Source organism: Mauremys mutica, chromosome 1 (genome assembly GCF_020497125.1).
Source record: "Mauremys mutica isolate MM-2020 ecotype Southern chromosome 1, ASM2049712v1, whole genome shotgun sequence".
Classification (NCBI taxonomy): Eukaryota; Metazoa; Chordata; order Testudines; family Geoemydidae; genus Mauremys; species Mauremys mutica.
Genome location: NC_059072.1, coordinates 1,486,093 through 1,512,993, shown reverse-complemented (window position 1 = coordinate 1,512,993; position 26,901 = coordinate 1,486,093). Strand labels below are relative to the sequence as shown.

Sequence of the window (26,901 nt, the reverse complement as noted above, 5' to 3'; positions counted from 1 at the left end):
CAGGGATCCCAGCAGGGCAGGGCCTCTGGGTTTGAATGAGGCAGGGGCTCCTTTCCCATGGCTCCCTGGGGGAGACAAAGGAGCCAGTGCACAGTGGGGTGGCTGATAGACCCTCCCTGCCCCTGCCCCAGGGAGCCCCATGGACCCTCAGGCCCGGGAAGGGGGGGATTATGGAGCTGCCAGCCATAGTGGCCCCCATTCAGCTGCAGCCGAGAATTCCTGCCACCCTGAGCTTCTCCCTCTCTCTCCTTGGGCCATGCGGGACAGTGGGGCCAGGGAAGCCGGCAGGGGGGGCAGGAAGGGAGCACCCAGGGCCACGGGGTGAAGCTGGGGGAGCAGTGGGGTTGGCACAGACTGGGACTAGGCAGAAATCGGGGCAGGGGCCCAGTTCTGGATGGAAGGAGCTGGGGGTTGTAGGAGGAGGGAAGGGGAGAGAGGTGCCCAGGGAGGTGGGACATAGAGGGGGGATAGCAGGGATCTGTGGGGCTGGGGCAGAGGGGAGGGGAACACTGGGCAGGCTCTGCCCTGCTCAGGCCTGGGGGCACAGAGGGACAGGGTGGAGCCGCGTCCCAGCAGGGGAGGGAACGGGACAGTCTGAGGAGAAAGACACAGTGTGCAGGGACTGGGGCAGCCCAGCCGGGAGCAGAGGCCGGATGGGGGAGAAGCTGGGGCTGGAGCGGAGCCATGAGCAGCCCTTGGAGAGGGACCCCGTGGGGACACGGCCGGCCAGTGGGAGGGGACCACGGGAGGGGGGGATGGGAGCCTGGAGCTGACGGGGGCTGAGCGCCCGTTGCCCAGGGACTGGCCCCACCCAATCCTCATGGGAAGAGCCGACCCTGGGGGGCCTTTCACCCACCTTCTCTCACCCGCTCCCTGGGGAGGGGCTGCAGGGCCTGGGGTCCCCCCGGGCAGTGATCCCCAGCAGCAGGAGATGGGCAGTGGCTCTGGGAGCGACGAGGGAAATTAATCCACTTCCCGAGGGGCTGGGCAGGGACTCACCGGCCAGCGAGGGGTTAAAGATCAGGCAGCCGAGGAGGCAGAGGCTGAAGTAGGCGACTGGCCCCATCGTCTCGCTTCCCCTGGGGAGAAAATACACCAGGGAGATGGGGCCATGAGAGCCTGGGACACCCCCCGGAGCGACCCTCCCCTCCCCATGTGGCATTACACGGGGGAGGTGGTTCAGAGCTGGGCTGTTTGTTAAAGGGCCTGGCTGGGATGGAAGGGCCCCAAGAGGGATACCAGACCCAGGGGACTCAACTCAGAAGCCCCAGTGGGGCAGGGGAGCTGTGCAGAGCCCCCTCCCTGGGCTGGATCCCAAGGGCATCTGCCTGCAGCTCTCCCTGCCCCTCCTCTCCAGCCACGCAGGGCAGGGATGCGGGGAGCAGACCCCAGGGAGAGGATGCTCAGCACCGACACCTGGGGATGGGGGTAAGGGGCCGCGCTGTGGGGGAAGCAGTGGGACAGAGATGGCCCCAGGGACTCACACAGGGCAAGTCGGGCCATGAGGCCCCATCACAGGGCTCAACTTCCACCGAGAGCCCAGCATCCAGCGCGGAGGGAGAAGGGTCGGGAGTGGCAGGGACTCACCTGTCCATCTGTCTGGGCGGCTGGTCTGGAGCGATGAGGATCGGAGCTCAGCCTGTGCAGGGCGCTGGCTCTCCGGGGTATTTATAGACCTACCGGGGATGTGGGGACAGGGTGTTGAACATGCAAATCAACCCAGCTGGCAAATACAAAGATCCCAGCCCAGAGCAAACAGAGACTCTGTGACCCGCCCGGCAGCTGAGCTGGGACCATCAGGAAGCCTTGGTTAGGGTGAGATGAAAGGCAGAGGCTTTGGGTAACGGGCCCATCCTTGGCCTGTGCCCAAACCTGAGTCCTTCCAAAAAAGTGCCACCGTGGCTAAACAACAAAGTAAAAGAAGCAGTGAAAGGCAAAAAGGCATCCTTTAAAAAGTGGAAGTTGAATCCTAGTGAGGAAAATAGAAAGGAGCATAAACTCTGGCAAATGAAATGTAAAAATATAATTAGGAAGGCCAAAAAAGAATTTGAAGACCATCTAGTCAAACATTCAAAAAGTAATAATTATTTTTTTTAAGTAGATCAGAAGCAGGAAGCTACTGGGCGATCGAGATGCTAAAGGAGCACTCAAGGGTGATAAGTCCACAGCCGAGAAACTAAATGAATTATTTGCATTGGTTGTCACAGCTGAGGGTATGAGGGAGATTCCCAAATCTGAGCCATTCTTTTTAGGAGACAAATCTGAGGAACTGTCTCAGATTGAGGTGTCATTAGAGGAGATTTTGCCAGGGCCGCCCAGAGGATTCAGGGGGCCTGGAGCAAAGTGGGGGAGCTGCGGCGCTTGTACTCACCTGGTGGCGGTCCAGGTCTTCGGCAGCATTTCGGCGGTGGGGGCCCTTCAGTCGCTCCACGTCTTCAGCAGCACTGAAGGACCGGCTGCCGAAATGCCGCCAAAGACCCAGAACGCCGCCAGGCCAGGGCTCGCGGGGCCCCTGCGGGGCCTGGGGCAAATTGCCCCACTTGCCCCCCCCCCCAGGCGCCCCTGGATTTTGGAACAAATTGATAAACTAAACAGTAATAAGTGACCAGGACCAGATGGGATTCACCCAAGAGTTCTGAAGGAACTCAAATGTGGTTGCCCCATCTCAAAAGAGATATATTGGAATTGGATACGGTTCAGAAAAGGGCAACAAAAATGATTCGAGCTATGGAATGGCTTGCATATGAGAAGCAACTAATAAGATTGGTCTTTTTATCTTGGAAAAGAGATGACTAAGGGGGGATATGATAGAGGTCTATAAAATCATGACTGGTGTGGAGAAAGTAGATAAGGAAGTGTCATTTACTCCTCATAACACAAGAACTAGGGAGTCACCAAATAAGATTAATAGGCAGCAGATTTAAAACAAACAAAAGGAAGTATTTTTTCACACAACACACAATCAACCTGTGGAACTCCTTGCCAGAGGATGTTGTGAAGGCCAAGACTATAACAGGGTTAAAAAGAGAACTAGATAAATTCATGGAGGACAGGTCCATCAATGGCTATTAGGCAGGATGGGAAGGGATGGTGTCCCTAGCCTCTGTTTGTGAAAAGCTAGGAATGGGCAATGGGATGGATCACTTGGTGATTACTTGTTCTGTTCATTCCCTCTGGGGCACCTGGCATTGGCCACTGTTGGTAGACAGGATACTGGGCTAGATGGACCTTTGGTCTGACCCAGCATGGCTGTTGTTATGTATTGTTCTCCATCCTGTCCCTTATGTATCCCAACAGCATTTGCTTTTTTGGCTACAGCTGCACATCGAGCAGACGTCACCCAGGGCCCTTTCCTGGGTGACACAGAACCCCACCAGGTGTGTGACAGTTCAGCGCATTCCCTCCCCGGATCAATACCCTGCCTTTGGCAGCACTGAGCTTCCTTTGCAATTGTGTCACCCATCTTCTTTGGGGCCCTGTGAAGTATTTCACAGTCCTCGCTCTGCCTGACTAACCATAGTAACTCAGTGTCAACTGCACACTTCACCCCCTCGCTGCTCACCCCCCTTTCCAGAGCATTAGGAAATGCAGGAAACAACACAGAACCAAGTAGGGCCCCCTGAGATCTCTGCTGTTTATCTCCTGTCATGGTGAACGTTGACCAGTTAACCCTGCTCTGTGTTTCCCATCCCTTAGCCGGAGTCTGATCCTGACAATACTTCACCCCTCACCCCAAGGCCACCCACCTTCGTTAGGGCTGGGCGAGGAGCCTGGGTGACGAGCTGGGGAGTCGGTCTGTGCCATCGATGAGTTCTGTGCTAAGTGACGAACGCCTTGGATGTATCTTCACCACGCTGCAATCTCCGTTCTGAGTGTGGGCGCCGGCTGCTGTCTCTCTTGTGCGTCGGCCCCGTGTGTCGGACTGGAACGTGAAAGGGGCTATGGGCTAACCAACGCAGGCTGCCTACCTAGAGGCCAGCCACGGGCACGTAACCGCTCTAGACAAAAGGCTGCCCCTGCCCAGAGGAACCAGCTTGGCACGGCAAAGGCCGCCTAGCAACAAGGTCACCTACTGGGAGTGACAGAGGGTCTGGCTGGTCCCAACAGGGCAGGAGCAGAGCTGTTTGCTCTTCCGGCCATTCTCACCTGCTCAGGCTGAGGAGCTGCCTGGAGGAGCCTGACGAGCTGGGGGACCCGGCCTTGCTGAATTCTGACGGCCCCCCAAGGACTCTCCAGGGCAGGGGAGCTGGTGAGGGGCCAGATGTCCGGTTGGGCTCTGGATTTTCTGTGCTGTCCTGTGCTTCCTCTGGTGAGTGAAGAGCGACCGTGTCAGGTCCGTGCGATGCCGGCCTGTGTGCGATGCAGCACCCACCACAGGCCCTGAGAGCCCAAGTGCTGCAGCCTTTGGTGGGATCCTCGGGAGCCCTAGGCTACTGGGGTGTCTCGGGGGCCAGTGCTGGTCCTGGGGCCTCGGGCAGCGGGGTGAGGGGCTCTGTTGCTGTGAAGGGTTCCCAGGCAGAGAGTCGCTGCCCAAGAACGACCCAAGGGGACCAAGGGGACACAGGGCTGCAGCCCGCTGATGCTCCGGGGAGCTTGGAATAGCAGGCGTTAGAGTTGGCAACTCTGAGGCAGAGAACAGCCACTGCCCATGGCCCCTGCTCCCCCACCAGCCTGGGTGATCACCTTTTCTAAGGCAAGAGAGGGACACATGCAGGACCCCGCCCTCCCCCGTGGCCTGGCCCCCGCTCCTCCTCTTCCCCTAAGGCCCTGAGCCGGGCCAGGCCAGAAGCTGGAGCTGGGCAGAGCAGAGGTGCCAGAGAGCAGCCCCTGACCCCTGTACTCCCCCCCGGGGCGCGACGCTCAGGGCAGGTGGAGGTCCAGGGCTCCCCACAGTGGCCCGGGCTCCCTGGGTGGCTCTTACCATTGCCCAGCTTCTGGCCTGGCCAGTGATGCGACCTCAGGAGAAGGTGAGGAGCATGGGGCAGGGCCTTTTGCGGGGGTGGCTAAGGCCCACCTCATAGGGTTGCCACGTGTCTGTTTTTCAACCTGAATGTTTGGTTGAAAAGGGACCTGGTGCCTCCGGTCAGCACCACCCACCGGGCAGTTAAAGGTCCAGTCGGCGGCGTGGCAGGGCTAAGACAGGCTCCTACCTGCCGCGACTCTGCGGCTCCCAGAAGCAGATGCATGTTCCCCCTCCGACTCCTACATATAGGGGCAGCCAGGGGGCTCCATGCACTACCCCTGCCACAAGTGCCACCTCCACCGCTCCCATTGGCCAGGAATTCTGGCCAATGGGAGCTGCAGGGGCGGCGCCTGCAGATGGGGCAGCGCGCAGAGCCACCTGGCCTCGCCTCCACATAGGAGCCAGAGGAGGGACATGCCGCTGCTTCCAGGAGCTGCTTGAGATAAGCATCATCTGGAGCCTTCACCCTTGACCTTCTCCCATGCCCCAACCCCCTGCCCCAATCCCAATCCCCCTCCTGCACCCCAAACCCTCATTCCCAGTCCCACTGCAGAGTCCGCACCCCCAGTTGGATCCCTGACCCCCCCACACACTCCCACCCCCCTGCCCCAGTCCTGATCCCCCTCCTGCCCTTCAAACCCCTCAGCCCCAGCCCAGACCCCCCCCCACATCCCAAATCCCTCATCCCCAGCCCCACATGAGAGCCCACACACCCAGCTTGAGCCCACACCCAACCCCCTGCCCCATCTCAGAGCCCCCTCCTTCACCCTGAACCCCTAATCTCTGGCCCCCACGACAGAACCCGCACCCCCAGCCCAGAGCCCCAACCCCCTCCCGAACCCCAACTCCCTGCCACAGCCTGGAGGCCCCTCCCATACTCCTAACCCCTCAGCTCCAGCCCGGAGCTCCCTCCTGCACCCCAAAACCCTCATCCCTGGTTCCACCCCAGAGCCTGCACCCCCAGCCAGATCCCCAACCCCCTCCCGAACACCAGCCCGGTGAACATGAGCGAGTGTGGGGAGAGTGAGCGACAGAGGGATGGGGGATGGAGTGAGCAGGGGGCAGGGCCCCAGAGAAGGGGCGAGGCCTCAGTGGAGGGCGGGGGGGGAGCAAGGGTGTTTGGTTTTGTGCGAGTAGAAAGTTGGCAACCCTACCACCTCAGCACCTCCCACCAGGAAGAGGCCGGTGCCACTCCTGAACCTCGGACAAGAGCAGAGCAGCATCGCAGCGAAACCAGGAAAATGCTGTCCCGGAGTCATTCAGCCCAGGACCAGGACATGAATTCTGCATTGTGACTTTCAACCCAATTCAGGATGGGTGGTCTCCTCCTTCCCTGTAACCTGACCCTTCTGGGCCATGAGCCCCTACACTCGCCCACCCCACCTCATCTGTGAGGGAGTCCTCTACCATCCCCTCCAAGGAGCCCCTGACCCCTGCATTGCTGGTGAATTTCATCTGTCCTGCTTCCCAGGGGCCGAGATAGAAGAGCCACCACGGTTTCAGCAGCCAGCAGTGAGGGCCTGGCACCCAGCACACTGCATTCTGCTCGTGCATTGAACAGTGGGCCTGGATTCAGGCTGTGGTCTGCTCCCAGCCATGATGTGATCACTGCATTCCCGGCAAAAACACCCAGAAAACCAGCAACAACAAAAAGCCTCCAGTAAATAACATCCTTGGTCCAGCAACTGGCAAGTCCGTAGCAAATCCAGCCAGGGCAGCCAAAATCGAACCAGGGATTCATGGTCTGGGCCCCCTCACAGCAGTCTGGTCAGCGGCTGGCAGGGGAGCCTGGCCGGATCTGGGACACCTTGTCAAAGGCCTTTCAAAAGCCTAAATGCAGTAAGTCAGCTGGTTCTCCTTTATCCACGGCTTCACTGACACACTCAAAGAATCGAAGGCTGTGTCCGTACTACGCAGCTTTAGCGACAGCGCTGTGCTACTACAGCCGTGCCACTAAAGGCGCGCAGTGTAGCTGCTGTTTGTCTCAACTGGGCTGGGGTCTTGAAATTGTCAGTTTGCTCCAGTATCTCCTCTTCTGGCACGCCCAGCCCCGACAGCTCCCAATCTTCATAAGCTGGAAAGAGCAGGTCCAGGGCCGCAATGTGCCCAACAACTGCCATGGTGAAGACTGATACAAAGAAAACATTTCTCTTCTCTGCAATGTCCCTGTCCTCCTTAACTGCTCCCTGTGCTCTCAGAAATCCCGGCACACTCAGTTCTTTGCTAGGCAAATTCACTGGTGTCTCAGGGTGCTTTAGAGAGGTGGCTTGGCCAGACAGGCCTCCTTGGATAGTCTGCATAGCCAAGCACAGACAGCAGGCCCAGTTCTTCAGGGTGGCTAAGTGACTGCGAAGGACCTAGATGCTCGCCGCTAATGACCTTGTGGTATCAGTTGAGTTCAGTTAATTACTCTCGCTGTAAAAGGTGAATGACACCTGCTTCCCCTAGGTTCAAAGCTATAATTATGGGGCTAAGTCAGCATGACTCACTGGTTCGTTAGGTGTTCCCTGCTAGTCACTCATCTGGATAAGAGCCAACTACTACTGGGTGAAGGAGTTACTCCTCTGGCTCAGTGGTCTCCAAAATGGGGTGTGCGCAAGAGGATCCTTGAGGGTGCACAGCAGGAAGAGTGCTTTTTTGAGGGGGGGGCGCTTCAGCAGTTCGGGTGGGAGTCCGAGCGGGTTTTTGGGGGGGTTGTTTTTTTTTCCTTTTTTGCTTCGGCGGAGCAAGGGGTGCATGCTCAAAAATTTTTACTGATGGGGGTGCGTGATCAAAAACGTTTGGAGACCACTGCTCTAGCTCAAAGAGCACAGACTTGTGCTGTGGTTGTAGGCTCAGACCCTGTTCTGAGAAGCCAGTAAGTGGCTCCACCTGTCCCCTCCGCATTCCTGTTCTGGCGCCGAGGGGGCTGGTGTTGAAGTTCTTTCGGGAGCTGAGTTCTATGGATTCTTTTTCTAGATTTAGAGACCATGCAAAATTCTGCTCTAAACTGAAATTTAATGGTAAGCTTAACTATGCAGCGACTGCTGCCTCTCCATAATTCTGATACTAAAGATAACAAGAGCTAGAAAAGTTCCCATCCCAAATGACAGCTACATCTCACATCCTGGTGCTTAAATGATTCTGTCACAAAAATATTTTCCTAAACAAACATTTCCTTGCTGATTACTGATATTTGTGGAATATTTAATACAACCCCTGGACAGACGCCCAGCTTTACAAGCTTTTACAGTCAACATAACAAACACAGATCAGTTTGTTTTCATGATACTCATGGACATTATCATCAGGTGGGGTTGTGCCTCATCAGCCACGGAAGGCTCTGCATTTATTTGAAAACTGCAGTTTAACCTCCAAAAGGACTCAAACGCTTCCTGGCCAGGCCTAGGTAGTAAAACATTTGGAGTTCGGTGTCCAAGTCATTTTGGAGTGCATAGAAACTAAGAAGAGCATTAAAAGAATTTTCCAAATTGGGATCCTGCTGATTTAATGTTGAGGGCTCCTCCTCATCCACTCTAGCACCTCAACTGGACATTTGTGTGATACTAAATACTTGGAGATTAAAGGATGTTTAAACGAGGGTTCCTTGGAATGTTTGCAAAGTGGCTAATGTTTCCCTAACATCCTCCAGCTGCCCTCAGCTCCCATTACATCAGGTAATTTGAAACAGGTGATTTCTGAAATTGATTCAGGTAAGAGGAAGTTTTAAAGGGCAGAACCAGTAAAACATTTAAGAAACTGACATAGAATCTCAGGGTTGGAAGGGACCTCAGGAGGTCATCTAGTCCAACCCCCTGCTCAAAGCAGGACCAATTCCCAAATAAATCATCCCAGCCAGGGCTTTGTCAAGCCTGACCTTAAAAAAACTCTAAGGAAGGAAATTCCACCACCTCCCTAGGGAACCCATTCCAGTGCTTCACCACCCTTCTAGTGAAAAAGATTTTCCTAATATCCAACCTAAACTTAAACCTCCCCCACAGCAACTTGAGACCATTACTCCTTGTTCTGTCATCTGCTACCACTGAGAACAGTCTAGATCCATCCTCTTTGGAACCCCTTTTCAGGTAGTTGAAAGCAGCTATCAAATCCCCCCTCATTCTTCTCTTCTGCAGCCTAAACAATCCCAGTTCCCTCAGCCTCTTCTCATAAGTCATGTGCTCCAGCCCCCTAATCATTTTTGTTGCCCTCAGCTGGACTCTTTCCAATTTTTCCACATCTTTTTTGTAGTGTGGGGCCCAAAACTGGACACAGTACTCCAAATGAGGCCTCACCAGTGCTGAATAGAGGGGAATGATCACGTCCCTCGATCTGCTGGCAATGCCCCTACTTATACAGCCCAAAATGTCATTAGCCTTCTTGGCAACAAGGGCACACTGTTGACTCATAGCCAGCTTCTCGTCCACTGTAATCCCCAGGTCCTTTTCTGCAGAACTGCTGCCCAGCCATTCGGTCCCTAGTCTGTAGAAGTGCATGGGATTCTTCCGTCCTAAGTGCAGGACTCTGCACTTGTCCTTGTTGAACCTCAGATTTCTTTTGGCCCAATCTTCTAATTTGTCTAGGTCCCTCTGTATCCTATCCCTACCCTCCAGCGTATCAACCACTCCTCCCAGTTTAATGTCATCTGCAAACTTGCTGGGGGTGCAGTCCATGCCATCCTCCAGATCATTAATGAAGATATCGAACAAAACCAGCCCCAGGACCGACCCTTGGGGCACTCCACTTGATACCGACTGCCAACTAGACATGGAGCCATTGATCACTAACTGTTGAGCCTGACGATCTAGCCAGCTTTCTATCCACCTTATAGTCCATTCATCCAGCCCATACTTCTTTAACTTACCAGCAAGCATACTGTGGACAGACGTATCAAAAGGTTTGCTAAAGTCAAGGAATAACACATCCACTGCTTTCCCCTCATCCACAGACCCAGTTATCTCCTCATAGAAGGCAATCAGGTTGGTCAGGCATGACTTGCCCTTGGTGAATCCATGCTGACTGTTCCTGATCACTTTCCTCTCCTCTAAGTGCTTCAGAATTGATTCCTTGAGGACCTGCTCCATGATTTTTCCAGGGACTGAGATGAGGCTGACTGGCCTGTAGTTCCCCAGATCCTTCTTCTTCCCTTTTTTAAAGATGAGCACTACATTAGCCTTTTTCCAGTCATCTGGGACCTCCCCCGATCGCCATGAGTTTTCAAAGATAATGGCCAATGGCTCTGCAATCACATCTGCCAACTCCTTTAGCACCCTCGGATGCAGCACATCCGGCCCCATGGATTTGTACTCGTCCAGTTTTTCTAAATAGTCCTGAACCACTTCTTTCTCCACAGAGGGCTGGTCACCTCCTCCCCATGCTGTGCTGCCCAGTGCAGCAGTCTGGGAGCTGACCTTGTTTGTGAAGACAGAGGCAAAAAAATCATTGAGTACATTAGCTTTTTCCACATCCTCTGTCACTAGGTTGCCTCCCTCATTCAGCAAGGGGCCCGCACTTTCCTTGACTTTCTTCTTGTTGCTAACAGACCTGAAGAAACCCTTTTTGTTACTCTTAACATCTCTTGCTAGCTGCAACTCCAAGTGTGATTTGGCCTTCCTGATTTCACTCCTGCATGCCTGAGCAATATTTTTATACTCTTCCCTGGTCATTTGTCCAAGCTTCCACTTCTTCTAAGCTGCTTTTTTGTGTTTAAGACGAGCAAGGATTTCACTGTTAAGCCAAGCTGGTCGCCTGCCATATTTACTATTCTTTCTACACATCGGGATGGTTTGTTCCTGCAACCTCAATAAGGTTTCTTTAAAATACAGCCAGCTTGCCTCGACTCCTTTCCCCGTCATGTTATTCTCCCAGGGGATCCTGCCCACCAGTTCCCTGAGGGAGTCAAAGTCTGCTTTTCTGAAGTCCAGGGTCCGTATTCTGCTGCTCTCCTTTCTTCCTTGTGTCAGGATCCTGAACTCGACCATCTCATGGTCACTGCCTCCCAGGTTCCCATCCACTATTGCTTCCTCTACTAACTCTTCCCGGTTTGTGAGCAGTAGGTCAAGAAGAGTTTGCGCCCAAAACAAAGTGTCAGGACATCATCTGTAACTGATCTGACTGATCCGAATGCTGAAGTGCAGAACACCGTACTTCCATTGATTCCTGGCACAGAGGAACCAGAACCTGAATTGTCACCCCAAGCGCCTGTTCAAGTGTCTACTCCAGAACCTGAGCGATGCTACCCCGTGTGCCACAGGCACCCAGCCGAGCCGCTCAGTTGGCAGGTGAAACAGTTGCTAGCTGAGGCGGACGAGTGGCACAGAGGCAGAATAACCTCTCACTCTGCCTGGAGTGCTCAGCTCGTCTCTTCTGTCCTCTGCAGTTCTAGCTGCTGCAATGGATAATGCTGGGTTCGGTATTGATGGCGGGCAGCAGTGCCGTAACAGGGGCGAGGCGAGTGAGGCACTTGCCTCGGGCACGCAAAGCAGAGGGACGCAGCTGTACCGCGATCAGCGGCACTTCGGCGGCATCTCTACCGGCACCGCTTCTTCGGCGGCAAGTCAGCAGCGAGTCTGAGTCCCTCTCGGAGGGAAGGACCTGCCGCCGCTGCTTCATTCATTCTTCGACAGCAATTCGGCAGCGAGTACTTCTCTCCGACAGGGACTCAGGGACCCACCGCCAAATTGCAGCCAAAGAATGAATGAAGCAGTGGCGGCAATTCGGCAGCAGGTCCTTCCCTCCGCCAGGGACTCAGGGACCCACCGCCGAAAAGCCTGGAACCAGCCCATGCCTCGGGCGCAAAAATTCCTTGTTACGACTGTTGGGGGCGGTAACAACTCAGTGCCGGGGCAGGACTGTAATGCATGTGATATAATTGTGTGTGCTCCATGTTTCCCCGCTAGAGGGCATCTGTGCCCATCAAGACTCCCAGTAGCAGGGCTGTGGAGCGTGTTGGAACAAGATGCAATGCAGCAGCTGAATAAAGAAGCAGGTTCCTTAGCTCTCTGCCCCGTCTTAATTGGCCAGTTCCTGGGTCCCGACGTAACAGGTCTAACAGTTTGGAAATTGGACAGGGATCTGTGATTGTACAGAGGAGCTGTGGGGCAGACTGCATGAGACAGACAGACTTAGAGACCGTCCCTCTGCATTGTACATCGATTGGCAAAACCCAGCCGAGCGTGTCCCTTCCGCAGGTGCCTGGGGTGGCCAATAGAAAGGGGCCGCACTCCATCCATTATTGGGGCGGCACATCCGGGTCTTTGGCAGTGGGTCCTTCACTCCCTCTCTTCCTCTTTGGCAGCAGCTCAATTGGGTTTCCCCCCACTGCTTGGGGCACAAAAAAGCTGGAGCCAGCCCTGCCCTTCCACCCGTTGGCAGGGAAGGAGGTAGGACCACTCTGGGATGTAGGAATGATCTGGATGGGGGAAGGGATTCGCTGCACAGACACGAGAGCCCCAAAGAACAATTTCAGCGACTCATGCGAGCTGAGACAATAGCTCCCAAACTGCTCGAATAGTCACTAGAGGACAGAGCTGGTTTCCTACTGGCTGCGTTTGGCCCCCACCCCCCTTGGCATGCAGCCCAGGACACTCGGGCACTGGCAGGAACGCCTGCAGAAAGCCGACCACTCATAGAAGATCAGGGTTGGAAGGGACCTCAGGAGGTATCTAGTCCAACCCCCTGCTCAAAGCAGGAACAATTCCCAACTAAATCATCCCAGCCAGGGCTTTGTCAAGCCTGACCTTAAAAATCTCTAAGGAAGGAGATTCCACTACCTCCCTAGGGAACCCATTCCAGTGCTTCACCTCCCTCCTAGTGAAATAGTTTTTCCTAATATCCAACCTAAACCTCCCCCTCTGCAACTTGAGACCATTACTCCTTGTTCTGTCAAATGCTCACGTGAATGCTGGAGAATATTCAGGGAAAGCAAATGTGGAGCATGTAGTGACTTCCCCTGGCAAGCAGATTGTAAGTAAGGCTCATCCCGTGATGAGGACACACCATGTGACCTGGATGTCCAAGGAGTGGTGACCAACTCAGCGGGATTGTCACTGAGTGTGCAATACTTGCAAGGAGCGAAAGAGCAGGGGTTATTTGTGGGTGTGGGGGGGCGGGTTGTTATGAACATAAGAAGGAGCTCCCCCCCTGTCAGTGGTCACTCAAACCCTGCCAGCCCCCCACTCGAGGCTGTCACTGGTCACTGGATCCATGCCTGCCCCTCTCCAGCCCTGCCTCCCCACTGCACAGGGCTGGCATCTCCACTCACCCTCCCCGCCCCCACCGCACATTCCTCTGCATCACACTGCACTTTTTAAATTAAAGTCGGCATTTGTCCCATTTGTTCTTGCCCACTTGATCAGTTGCCAAAAGCAAATGGGACAAATGCCCATTTTTGCCACAAAAGTCGGGATGGCTGGGACAGGGCTTAAAAACGGGACTGTCCCAGCCAAAAGATGGGACATATGGTCACCCTACCATTGAAGGACCTCTCCGCCATGAAATTATCTAGTTCTTTTTTGGACCCCATTATAGTTTTGGCCTTCACAACATCCCCAGGCAAGGAGTTCCACAGGTTGACTGTGTGTTGTGCGAAAAAGTAATTCCTTTTGTTTGTTTTAAACCTGCTGCCTATTAATTTAATTGGGTGACCCTGAGTTCTTGTGATATGTAAAGATGCACATAACACTTCTTATTTACTTTCTCCACAACAATCAAAATTTTATAGATCTTTAACATATCCCCCCTTAGTCGTCTCTTTTCCAAGCTGAAAAGTCTCAGTCTTATTAATCTCTCCTCATACGGAAGCCGTTCCATACCCTTAATCATTTGTGTTGCCCTTCTCTGTACCCTTTCCAAGTCCAATATATATATTTTTGAGATGGGGTGACCAGATCTGCACGCAGTATTCAAGGTGTGGGCGTACCATGGATTTATATAGAGGCAACATGATATTTTCTGTCTTATTATCTATCCCTTCCTTAATGATTCCCAACATTCTGTTCGCTTTTTTGATAGCCGCTGCCCACTGAGCAGATGTTTTCAGAGAACCATCCACAATGACTCCAAGATCTTTCTTGAGTGGTAACAGCTAATTTACACCCCATCATTTTATATGTATGGTTGGGATAATGTTTTCCCATGTGCATTACTTTACATTTATCAACATAGAATTTCATCTGCCATTTTGTTGCCTCATCACCCAGTTTTGCGAGATCCCTTTGCAGCTATTCGCAGTCTTCCTGGGACTTAACTATCTTGAGTAGTTTTGTATCATCTGCAGATTTTGCCACCTCACTGTTTACCCCTTTTTTAAAAGCCAGAAGGGACTACTATGATCATCTAGTCTGGCCTCATGTGTCACACGGGCCAGAGACCTGCCCCACAATAACTCATAGAGCAGAGCTTTTAGAAAAATATCCAATTGTGATTTACAAATTGCCCGTGATGGAGAATCTGGCACGACCCTTGTAAACTGTGACAATGTTAAATCCCCCCACTCTGTCAGCCTGTTCTCTGCCAGAGTGAAGAGCTCATTATCAGCTCTCTGTTCACCAGGTAGGTACCCACAGGCTGTGATCAAGTCACCCCTTAACCTTCTCTTGGTTAAGCTAGACAGGTGGGGCACCTTGAGTCTATCAGTATCATTAAGGCTAAGTTTTTATCATGGATACTTTTAGTAAAAGTCATGGACAGGTCACAGGCAATAAACAAAAATTCACGGAAGCCCAGGACCTGTCCCTGACTTTCACGACAAATATCCCTGACAAGAGGGGTAGGCGGGTTCAGCACCCACTGCTGCTGGGGCTCCTGGGTCCCCCACCGCTGCAGTGCCTGGGAGCCCCAGGGTCACCCTGCCCGAGGGGCTGGGCTGTTGAGGGGTCCCCTCGCCCCCGGGCAGCTGGTAGCTGCAGGGTCCCCCCACTGCCCATGATGGCTGGGCAGCTGCAGGAGGTCTGCTGCTCGCCTGCCACAGCTGGGCAGCTGTGGTGTGTTCCCCACCACCAGGCCAGGGGCTGGGAGCTGCAGGGCACAGGTCTCTCTGGGAGCTCCAGCCCTCAGGGCAGAAAATGTCACAGAGGTCAATGGAAGCCATGAATTCCATGACCTTTGTGACATAATCGTAGCCTTAATGATAAAGCAGATTTCCCAACCCTTTCATCATTCTCACGGCTCTTCTTTGAACCCTCTCAATTTATCATCAACATCTTTCTTGAACTGTGAGCACCAGATCTGGACACAGGATTCCAGCAGTGGTCACACCAGTGCCATATACAGAGATAAAATAATCTCTCTGCTCCTACTCGAAATTCCCCTCTTTATACATCTGAGGATTGCATTAGCCCTTTCGGTCACTGCCTCGCATTGGGATGTCCTGGTCACCTGATTATCCCCCATGAGCTCTGACTCTTTTTCAGAGTCACTGCTTCTCAGGATAGAGTGCCCTATCCCAGCATTTCTCCAACTGGGGTCTGCAGGCCCAGCTGATCAACTGCTCCCCCTCCCTTCCAGCGCCTCCTTCATGATAGGTGACAGCTGTCCTGCCCAGAGCCCACACCCCCTCCTGCACCCAACCCCCCTGCCCCACCCTGGTGAAAGTGAGTGAGGGTGGGGGAGAGCGAGTGACAGAGGGAGGTGGGATGTAGTGAGCGGAGGGTGTAGCCTCGGGGCAAGGGCTGAGTAGGGGGGGCTGCTAAAGTTTGAGAACCGCTGCCCTATCCTGCAAGTATGGCCATCATTCTTTGTCCCTAGGTGTCTACATCTGCATTTAGCCATATTAAAATGTAAGAAGGGCAAGGATTTTGGGTGCTCAACTTGAGACACTTTTGAGGAGGCTGATTCTCAGAGAGTGAGTGTCGGCATCCTGCCCCTTTATGGGGTCCTCAGTTGAGGACCCCAAAATTGAAGCCCTGTTAAAAGTCTTAAGGTATGTTTATACTACCTGCCGGATAGGCGGGCAGTGATCAATCCAGCGGGGGTCGATTTATCGCCTCCAGTCTAGACGCAATAAATCGACCCGAGTGCTCTCCTGTCGACTCCTGTACGAGTGGTGCAGGCGGAGTCGACGGGGGAGCGGCAGCAGTTGACTCACCGCAGTGAAGGCACCGCCGTGAGTAGATCTAAAGTATGTCGACTTCAGCTACGTTATTCACCTAGCTGAAGTTGCGTAATTTAGATCGACACCATCCCCTCCCCCCCCAGTGTAGACCAGGCCTTAGTCAAAGAACATAGAGCAAGTTTGGGGAGGAGAATGTCATGATGTCATGATCCAGCCTGCTGGGTGGAATTGTCTCAGCCAATCAGAGCCCGGCGGTCCCATACAGTCACTGATTCAGCTCTCAGACCATGAGTGCCCTGCCCCTGGCTGGTTCTCTGGCCTGTGTGAGGCAGGAGTTCAGACTAAATGGTCTCAATGGTTCCTTCTGGCTGGAGCAGCTGTGGATCTGTGCAAACCAAGGTGTTGCTCCTGTGAGGCGTTAAATGTTTGCTGTTTCCACTGTAGCAGGGTGGACCCCTGCTCCGGGGTTTTAAGGGGTTTAAGAAGTGGCCTGACAGGGCTGAGCTGATTAGGGAAGTGGCTGCAGCTGGGGGCCACGCCCCAAACTGAGGAGCAGGGCCTTATAAAAGGCAGGGAAGCCAGGAGCCCAGACAGTCTCTCTCTGGTGATAGAGAGAGATGGGCCTAGCTGCTTGGTAGATGAGACAAGGTACCTAGGGTGAAGCAGGGCTGGGGAAGGCTGAGGAGCTGGGGAGCTCTGGCCTGGAAAGCCCCAGGCTGCGGCCTAGCAGAGGGCAGAAGGTACTGGGAGGTTGCAGAGGGCAACTTAAGGTTAGGCCAAGGCAGCAGGTCCAAACCCCCTTTGCCAATGATGAGTACTGGATACTGCAGTCTGCCCCAGTGAAGGGGGGGGGCTAAATAGAGACTGGGCAGTAGCCACTACTGAGGCGAAGTGGGGATAGTAGGGTGGGGGGTTCCCAAGGAAGGGGAAACCCAGACAGAGTAAGAAAGGGGTTATTGCCAGGGGGCAGCACCCCAGAGAAAGGGGCACCGGGTCCAAGGAGGGACACGGGGGCCTACGAACAGGTGGATCACCAGCCTGCAGAGGGTGCTCCAGGGCTGAACAGGGCAAATTTGGAGAGCAACCAGCAGGAGGCGCCGCAGGGGTGAGTCCAACCCGTTTACATGTGGCAAACCAGGCAGGAGGCGCTGCAGGGGTGAGTCTGACCCGTTCACACCACCCATCGCCCTTATCTGCAGGAATCACACCCCACGTGCCCCTCGGGGCCATCCGACCGAAGAGGTGTGTTTGTGGAAGTTTATCATTCAGGGACGCTCCCTCGAAGGGACAGTATGACGACTCTGCGAATTTGGCGATGTGCCCTGGAAGGAAGCAGGGGTGAGGACACAGTGAGGCTGTACACAGCCATTCAGAGTTGTATTTCTCTCTCATTCACGGCTTTGTTGTTTAAGGAGCCCTGAGATCATGACACAGGCTCAGGTGCCCAACGGGGAGGAGATGGCAGCACTGGAAGTTAACTCCTGTCTTTGAAACTGAAAGCAGAGGCAAGGGAGTGCTGGAGCAGCAAACAAACAGAGAACAGAGGCTTGTGTATGTGTTTTATGAAGCCAAGAGTAGCCCGACTAGCTTAAGACGAGGGGGGAGGGGAAAGCGAAAAATGGAGATGTCGCAACCTCCAGCCAGTCTGCAATTGTCAGGAACGCTGCAGAGAACTTGTAAACATGCAGAGGGATCTGAATGGTCTTTAGCAGCCAGAGGGGCAGAGGAGAAACATGCTAAAGTGAAATCCTCGCTCTTTTTGCACGTTGTCGGGGAGGAAGCGTTGGGTGGTTATAACAACTTTACATTTGAAGAAGATGAAAGCATGAAGTTAAGTAAAACACTGACTAAATCCGAGGAACGTTGCATGCCAAAAAGGAATGAGATCTTTGAGAGACACCAGTTTTTTACATGCATGCAAAGAAACAGATGACACCAGGGAGCAACATGTCACAGAACTAAGGAAGCTCAGTAAATCCTGCGAGTTTGGGGAGTGACAGAGTCTGGTCAGAGAGAGAATCATTTGTGGCATTAAAGAACATGTACTGAGAGAGAGACTGCGCCGCAGAAGAGATTTAACTGTAAGCAGGCTCTGAATGAGCTCTCCCCTGACAGCTCTCGGGGGAGCGGAAAGGCTTCAGGAGCAGACTGTATTTACACGACCACACGCATTCGGGCTCTGTATCCAGCAGGCAGAGCTGGTTCAAATCACTGTAGTACTGAATGCAGGGCAATGAAACGTTGGTATCAATGTTGTTATCTTTATTGTACGAGTAAAGGGCACCAGATCTGTGCTTAGCCTGGCCTGATTGAGGGGGTCACCCTCAACTAACGGAGCTCACTAAGTCTGGGGCTTGAATGCCAGAGGCCTGGGACAGTAAGAAGGGGTGGGGACAGGTAGGTGTTCCTGCTGGGAAGGCTGGACTCTACCAAAGAGCCTTAGGTAGGGCTTAATGGACTTCTTCTCACCTTTCAATGATAGCACTAATTAAGGCTCTTTGAGAGTCTGTTTTATTAAAAACAACAAGGCGTCCTTGTGACACCTTAGAGACTAAGGCTGTGGCTACACTTAGCACTTCAAAGCGCTGCCGCAGCAGCGCTTTGAAGCGCTAAGTGTAGTCAAAGCGCCAGCGCTGGGAGAGAGCTCTCCCAGCGCTGTCCGTACTCCACCTCCCTGTGTGGAATAACGGACAGCGCGGCTCTGACCACACTGGCGCTTTGCAGCGCCGCAATTTGCAGCGCTGGAGAGGGTGTGTTTTCACACCCTGCTGCAGCGCTGCAAATTTGTAAGTGTAGCCATGCCCTAATACATTTATTTGAGCATAAGCTTTCATGGGCTAGAACCCACTTCATCAGATGCATGCAGTGGAAAATACAGTAGGCAGGTATAAATACACAGTACATGAAAAGATGGGAGTTGCCTGACCAAGTCGGGGGGTCAATGCTAACTAGGCCAATTCAATCAGGGTGGATGTGGCCTGTTCCCAACAGTTGACAAGACGGGGTGAATGTCAGAGGGATTTTTATGAAGTGATCACTCCAGCTGAGATCACTTGCTGTGGGACAGTGTTTCTGCCCAGCCTGATTCTGCAGGGTCATTCCCCCGCTAAGAGCTGACAGTCACTAGCAGTGTGGAGGGGGGCTCAAAACACTGCCCTGCAGAGGTCACAGAGAGGCAGGTAGCAGCAGGAGGTGACATGTGGACAGCTGGCAGAGCAGCTGGCAGAGTGTTATGGCAGCTGGCAGGGCAGCCAGGCAGAGCAGGTGCTCAGATGGCAGAGCGAGCAAGGTGCCTTCTCACCACCCCTCCCACCAGCCCCCGGGGTGAGAGGGGAACTCACACACATGCATAGCTGAACCCTGGGTCCTCTCTGACCAAGGACAACCACTGTGAGTGGGGTGTGAGAGGGAGCAGAGAGGGGCACAGTAAACAAACTTTTGGTTGTAGAACTCAAGAACATGAGGCAGAACACACTGCCCCACATAAGAACGGCCACACTGGGTCAGACCAAGGGTCCATCTAGCCCAGTATCCCGTCCTCTGACAGTGGCCAATGCCAGGTGCTCTAGAGGGAATGAACAGAACAGGAATCATCAACTGATCCATCCCCCATCACCCATTCCCAGGTTCTGGCAAACAGAGCCTAGAGACACCATCCCTGCCCATCCTGGCTAATAGCCACTGATGGACCTGTCCTCCATGGACTTATCTAGTTCTTTTTGAACCCTGTTATAGTCTTGGCCTTCACAACATCCTCTGGCAAGGAGTTCCACAGGTTGACTGTGCATTGTGTGAAGAAATACTTCCTTTGGTTTGTTTTAAACCTGCTGCCTATTAATTTCATCAGGTGACCCCTGGTTCTTCTAGACTTTAAGGTCAGAAGGGACCATTATGATCATCTAGTCTGATCTCCTGCACAACGCAGGCCACAGAATCTCACCCACCCACTTCAGTAACAAACCCCTAACCAATGTCTGAGTTATTGAAGTCCTCAAATTGTGGTTTGAAGACCTCAGGCTGCAGAGAATCCTCCAGCAAGTGACCTGTGTTATGAGAAGGAGTAAATAACACTTCCTTATTTACTTTCTCCACATCACTCATGATTTCATAGACCTCGATCATAACCCCCCTTAGTCGTCTCTTTTCCAAGCTGAAAAGTCCCAGTCTTATTAATCTCTCCTCATACAGAGGCTGTTCCACACACCTAATCATTTTTGTTGCCCTTCTCTGTACCTTTTCCAATTCCAATATGATGTCTTTGAGATGGGGCGACCACATCTGCACGCAGTATACAGGATGTGGGCGTACCATGGATTTATATAGAGGCAACATGATATTTTCTGTCTTATTATTTATCCCTTTCTTAATGATGCCCGACATTCTCTTCACTTTTTTGACTGCCACCAGGGCTGTGGAAGAGGCTGAATGGGAAAATCATCCCAGGCGGTGATCATCCAAATGTAGAGTAGATAGTTCAGGGAACTAACAACCCCACCCCGGTGCCGGGGGGCCCCCGAGGGACCAAGGGGGCAGGTGTTATTGCCAGGCAGTGACTGAGCAGCATCGGGCTGCTCTGGGGCAGGAGCTGGAGCAGATCTATCCCCCAAGAGGACATGAGGCGGTTTCCCCTAGGTCCAAGTTAGGAGGTTGCCACCTTAATGTTTAACCCCCTGTAAAGGTTCGTGCTGGGGCTCGACCCTCCTGAGGGCGGAGGGGAGCCACACCGGCTCAGTACACGTCCTCTGTTCCGGGCCGGTCCCCGGAGTTCCTGGGCGACAAACACAAAATCGCCAGGCGCGGGCCCTCTGTCTCCGGGCTGAGCGACAGTACAAGGTTTGGGGAGCTCAGGCCCTCTGGTGCGGGGCTGAGCAACCACACAAAGTTCCGGGCTCGGACCTTTAGGCAGGGGCTGAGCAAACAAACGGTTCAGTAACTTGGCCCAGGCCCTGGATCAGGGCGGGGCGACAAACAGTCAGGGCTCAGGCCCTCTGGTGCAGGGGCTGAGCAGCAATAGGTTGGTATATAGGCCCCAGGCCCTTACGCCTGCGCGCTGGGGTGAGGGGGAGGCTGCCACCTGTGAGTGGGGTGGCAGGGGGGACGCAGGCTCTCCCACTCCGCCGCGTCCCAGCCCGGGGCCCTGGCAGCGGCTCTCACCGCTGACGGTCAGTGGGGTCCTGACCGCAACACACTGACGTAGGCTCGTGCGTGTCTGCAGCCTGACTGGGGTCGGCTACCCCCGGGCCACTTCCAGTTTCCCCCTCAGGGCCTACCTCATCCGTGGCACCGGTCCCAGGCCAGTCCACCAGCATGGGCTCCTCTCGACCGGGGCTTGGTGGCAGGTCTGGCAGCTCCTCGGGGAAGTCCGGCCAGGCGGGCTCGGGCGGCTCCTCTGGGTAACAGCAGGGACGGGGGGGCTCCGGCAGCTCCTCCTCGTAGCGGGCGCGGGGAAGCTCCGGCCAGTCAGGGCAACTGCCTCGGGTCCTGGAGGTTTCCCAGTCCCGAGCTCCCGGCGGCCCGTCTGCTCCCTGCGGCGGCTGGGTCCTGACTGAGCTCTGGCGGCCGGCTTTTATACTTCCTGTCCCACCCCTTGACTTCCGGGGCGGGAACAGGCGGCGTTGGCTCCGCCCACTTGGGTGTCTGCAGGGGCGCTCCCTCTGCTGGGCAGGAGGGGAGCCACACCGACTCACTACACCCTCTTTCTGAGAACCGCCCCCCCCCAAACACACACACCCCACCTGCCAAGCTATGTGATATGATGATCACACATTTCCCCTTGGAATTGTTCTCCCATTGCTGGGAGAGGGACCCACACAAGCAGGAGGCGGTGACAGGCTGACTGTATGGGACGCCCCCAGCCAGAGCCCTCACCCCCTCCTGTACCCCAACCCCCTGCCCCAGCCTGGAGCCTCCCAGCCCAGTGAAAATGAGCAAGGGTGTGGGAGAGCAAGTGACAGAGGGAGGGGGGATGGAGTGAGCGGGGGCAGGGCAAGGGTGTTCAGTTTATTGCAGTTATAAAGTTGGCAACCGTATGACTTTGCCCTGTGCCCAAAGGAAAATAAACTTCCAGCTGGGCTTTCTCCCCAGCCACGACTGCCTTCCTCGGGGAGCAGTGCAGGAGCCTCCCGCTGCAGCCCCCCGCTGGCTCGCGACCCCCGTCCCGTCTCCTCCAGAGCCCTGGGCTAGTCACATGATCACCTGTCATGTGACTTACATCATTCTCTTTGTGGCATTACGCCCCCTATTCTTCATAGGAATATGCTGTATTTTGCGCAGGACACGGCATGTGAGATATTATTGGCAAGGGTCTGATTTACTGACTGTGATTATCCTACCTGTCAGCATGTATCGGTTTTGTATCTGAAGTTAGAATATTGACTATGCATCTGTGACAGATGCGTTTACCCCTGGGGACGCCCCCGGGACAGAAAGCACTCAGTCTCCATGGCTGGCTGGGCAGGGCATTAGGGAGAACAACAGGTCTTAGCAGATGCTAATCACCCACGGGGTGGGCAGGAGCCTTCCTGGGGATGCTGCAAACAGCCTCTGAGTCATGGGTGTGGTGGCCCTCCAGGGACATGTGACCAAGTCACCTGGTACTGGACTCCATGAGGATACTAGTGTTTTTCCACTGACCGGGGGTGGGAATCAAACTGGGAGACAAAGGGTTCCCGCTATATCCAAAAGCTATTTAAGGCAGGGGAATGACATCATCATGGTTCATTCTTCACTGACTCCCTGCCCAAGAAAGGCGGCTGCTAGAAACACCTATGGAAAAAGGCAGAACTTGGGGAGAAGGGCGGAGCCCAGGCTGGAGGGGGTCTGGCCTGTGAAAGGAATAACTGGAGTTTTAAGATGAAAGCAAGTGCAGCCAGCCTTCAAGAATCTCTGCAACCTGCCGAAAACAACACTTAGGTGAGAAATTACCACAGTACTTGTAACCAGTTTCTTTAGTATCTTAAGCTTAGTTTGCATGTTTGTTTTGTTTGCTGGGTAATCTGCTTTGATCTGTTTGTTATCCCTTATAATCACTTAAAAGCTATCTGATGGGCTTCAACTCACCACTGCTGGCACCCCCTGCTGGTCGCTCTGGGAATTAGTTCAACAGCTGTGGGGCGTCCTTGACACGTGGTAGCCAATTGTCTCCGCTTTGCTGTCCTGGGACCCGCATTGCTCCCTGCTCAGCGACATCCTCTTCAGGACAGTCTTCATCCATTTCAGGGCACTGCCCACTACTCTGGTCTCACCCCCTTCCGGGGAGGGGGGGGCATTGTCAACAGGAGGCCTTCTGTTTGTCCCACTCCAGTGGCCAACCGCAATCCTAGAGTCCTTCTCAGGGGCAGGTCACGGTCTGTCTCAGCCTCTCTCCTCAATGGGCAAGGACACTGCAAAGAGGGAAGGGGGGAGACCCAGGCCTACCCACTACTCTGGGTGGTGACCCAGGGACCCTCTAGCCACAGCCTCCCTCTGCCCTCCTTCTCTCACCTCTTGCCTGCCTAGCTTCCCTGGGCCACTTCCCCTTTGGCCCTATGCACTTTCTCCACCCCTTCTAGCAAGGGCTTGGGCCTGGGCCATCCAGGGTGCTGCTCCTTAGCTCAGGAGCCCATCATTCTCCCTTGAGAGTCAGGGACTCACTTCTGCTCAGCTAGGCAGCCTTTATAGAGGACCTAGCCCAGCCCTGATTGGCTGCCTGTTTCCCTGCCTTGACTGGCTCTCCCCAGGCCTTCTCTGATTGGCTGCTGGTCTGCACCGCCTCTCAGGCCTGGTTCCGCCCTTTTTCTCAGGGGGTGGGGCTGCCCCACCACACTATCCTTTTGTAGTTAATAAACTTGTTTTGTTTTGTCTAAGACCAGTGTGTGGGAACATGACTGGGGGCAAAAAGCTGTTGCAGATCGTCCTGCACCCTGAGGGCGGGGGCGGAGTTCATGAACCGACGCTGTGCAGGCCTCTGTGCACCGCCAGGCGATACACTTTGGGGTTCACACTCCGCGGGGGGGTGTGCACTTGAGTAACTGGGCAGTTTCTGAGCTGAGCCTTCCCACGCAGAGCTGGTCTCAGCAGCTGTGTGTGTAGCTGCAGCGGGGTGGCCCCTACCCACCTGTGTGCTGGTAAGGTGCGGTCTGACGCCTGGGGGAGGGCTTGGCAGGCTTGCCTCAGCAGTACAGTATAAAGGGAGCCCAGGCTGGTGGGTCAGGCAGGCTCAGTGGCACCCAGGGGTAACCCGTCACACTCTTCACCCAGAGAGGCAAATCAGCTGGGTCAGGTGGGACCTGTCTCCCCTTCGAAGGACCAGCCAGCTTATGACACACGGCAGCATCTGCAAGGAATGTTCTGCCACCTCGGTTTCTCCAGGAGACCCTGGTCCATCCTGCATATGATGCCCTGGCCTCAGTTACTCCCCAGAGGCATGGCCGCAGTGCGATATACCTGGGCATGAACCCGGTAGCTCTTACATAACTCCCGCTGTCTCCTCAACAGCACTGGCTACCGCAAGCAAGCCACACCCGTCCTCCACTCGCTACGTTGGCCTCCCAGAGAACCCTGGGCCGAGTTCAAGGTCTCGCTCCTTATCTTCAGGATGCTGCTCAATGACCTGGGCCCAGGACAAAGGCCATGGGTAACAGCCCCACTCCTCTGGCCCCAGGGAGCTGTCTGTACTGGCCAGTGGCAGCACAAACACCCCCTCTGGGCTCGGCAAGGCCTGCTCCTTCCTTCTGCAAGCCAGCGATTCCCAGACCCCTCCTCAGGCCCCTGCGAGAGGCCGGGGCACAGCAGACTTAGCCTGTGACTAAATCAATGGAGAGTTAGCTGCTCTGGCCCCGGGGCACAGGTCCCTCCAAGCTGGCTGTGCGCCCCACTGCCTGACACGCCAGTGTCCAGTGACTTGACTTCTGGACACGTGCCACACGCAGAGCCGCTGCCTCTGAGGGAGCAGAGCCCCCAGGTCACCAGCTACGCCTCAGTTCAGCCCTCTCCAGAGCACCCAGCACTCAAACCACAAAGGGGGGCGGGGATAACTCAGTGGTTTGAGCATTGGCCTGCTAAACCCAGGGTTGTGAGTTCAATCCTTGAGGGGGCCACTTAGGGATCTGAGGCAAAAATTGGCCCTGCTAGTGAAGGCAGGGGGCTGGACTCGATGACCTTTCAAGGTCCCTTCCAGTTCTAGGAGATTGGTATATCTCCAATTATAAAAATAAAAAAGAGGTGCCGATCCAAACAGCAGCCAGGAAAAGGGTAGGGACGTGAGGTTACAGGTGAAAGCAAACCATCCAACGTAGCCTGGAGCCTGCACTGATTGACAAGTCCCGGCACCCGTGCTCAGTGTGTCCAGCGCTGGTCCAGACCAGAGCACGGGGACCCCTGGCAGAGTGCCCCCATACTGGATAACAGCTTGCGCCCTCTCACAACCAGGGCTCTTCGTGAACGGCTCGGTCCGAGGGCCCCTGTGCAGAGTCCTGCCCCAGGGTTCTTCTAGCTTTCTTAGAGCTGCGGCCTGCATCCGGCTCCACCTGGAAACCCCGGGCCGGGCTGAGGTCTGGCACCTGTCCTCAGCGTCGGCTGCGCGCCTCCAATGGTTCAGGGACCCAATAGTCCAGGGACGTGGCTCTAAGGGGTTTCCCCTACAAACCTGATGTGCCCACACCAAGGGCCAGTTCTTAGCGTTCGCTGGAGCCCGTCCCCACATGACCCCCTGCAGGATGTTCGGACACAGGCATGTCTGTGCCCTTCCGCCCCCTGACCCTGAGGCAGCAGGGTCAGCGACTGACCCCTCTGCAGGCCTCGGCCCTCTCGCCTGGCCAGGGTGTCGGCCATGACACTCTTTGCCCTTGACGTGTTTAATCTCCACGGCACATTCGTCGAGCCCCGTCACCCCAGCCCACTCACCCCCCCACACCCGGCCGGAGCCCCGTCACCCCATCCCCCAGCCCACTGACCCCCCCTCACCTGGCCGGAGCCCCGTCACCTCATCCCCCAGCCCACTCACCCCCCACACCTGGCCAGAGCCCCGTGTGACGAAGTGGGACTGTTCGTACTGGGGGCTGGGAATGCTGGGTGCAGGCCTCTAAGTATCTAGCAAAGCAGAAGGCCGGCGCAACCGAATGCCTGACACTCTGTCTCCTAGCAACTGATGGCCCGAGCACCTCCCCTGCAAAGGTGCATCTAAAGGTGTTGGAGACAAAGGGGTCAGGTGACCTCCTGGCCAGGGAAAGAAGCTGAGCAGGGAGGAGGGGCCGGAGGGGGTTGGGCAGACTGGAGCTGGCTAGGGAAAAGAGGGGAGGCAGAGAGAGAGGGGTCTGATCCCCGATGGGGGCTGTGGGGCTCCTGGGCCCCAAGATGGACCTAATAGGGGGGATCCTGTTGTCTGTGCCTGCAAGACCTGTGTTGGACTGTGTTCCTGTCGTCTAAATAAACCTTCTGCTTTACTGGCTGACTGAGAGTCCTTGTGAATCAGCAGGGAGCCCGGGGGTGCAGGGCCTGACTCCCTTACACTCCGTGACACCCCGTCACCCCATCCCCCAGCTCACTCACCCCCCCTACCCATCCAGAGCCCCGTCACCCCATCCCCCAGCCCACTCACCCCCCCCTCACCCGGCCGGAGCCCCGTCACACCATCCCCCAGCCCACTCACCCCCCACACCCGGCCAGAGCCCCGTCACCCCATCCCCCACCCCACTGACCCACCCCCCATACCCAGCCAAGGCCACATCACCCCATACCAAACCCCACTGGTGCCCCCACCCCATAAACCACCCAAAACCCAGCCAGGTCCCACTTAGACCAAACTTCCTTCTGTTCCTTTGCAAAGGCCCAGCCACCAGCCCGGCCAGAACCTGCCGCCCCGTTCCCTCCCCTCTCGGCCAGACCCGGCCTCCCCTTGGCCATCAGGACGTGGTAGGGAGGCCCGGGCTGG

General features: G+C 55.1%; 1 protein-coding gene across 4 annotated transcripts in view; it reads right to left on the bottom strand.

The window, feature by feature from the left end:
- The window catches only part of LOC123375781 (C-type lectin APL-like), a 41,570-nt gene extending 20,072 nt beyond the window's left edge, over nucleotides 1-21,498 (bottom strand). The window contains exons 1-3 of one of the 4 annotated variants that reach the window (XM_045027041.1): nucleotides 21,263-21,498; nucleotides 1,588-1,676; nucleotides 1,000-1,079 (exon numbers count right to left, since the gene is read on the bottom strand). In XM_045027041.1, coding sequence (XP_044882976.1) covers nucleotides 1,000-1,079; nucleotides 1,588-1,595 — 88 coding nt within the window. In that variant the 5' untranslated portion in view covers nucleotides 1,596-1,676; nucleotides 21,263-21,498. Of the gene's footprint in view, nucleotides 1-999; nucleotides 1,080-1,587; nucleotides 2,114-3,746; nucleotides 3,883-4,146; nucleotides 4,728-21,262 lie in introns of those variants that run through there. The other 3 variants (XM_045027064.1, XM_045027056.1, XM_045027046.1) reach the window with 3 other exon arrangements.
- Nucleotides 21,499-26,901: the final 5,403 nt, after the last annotated feature.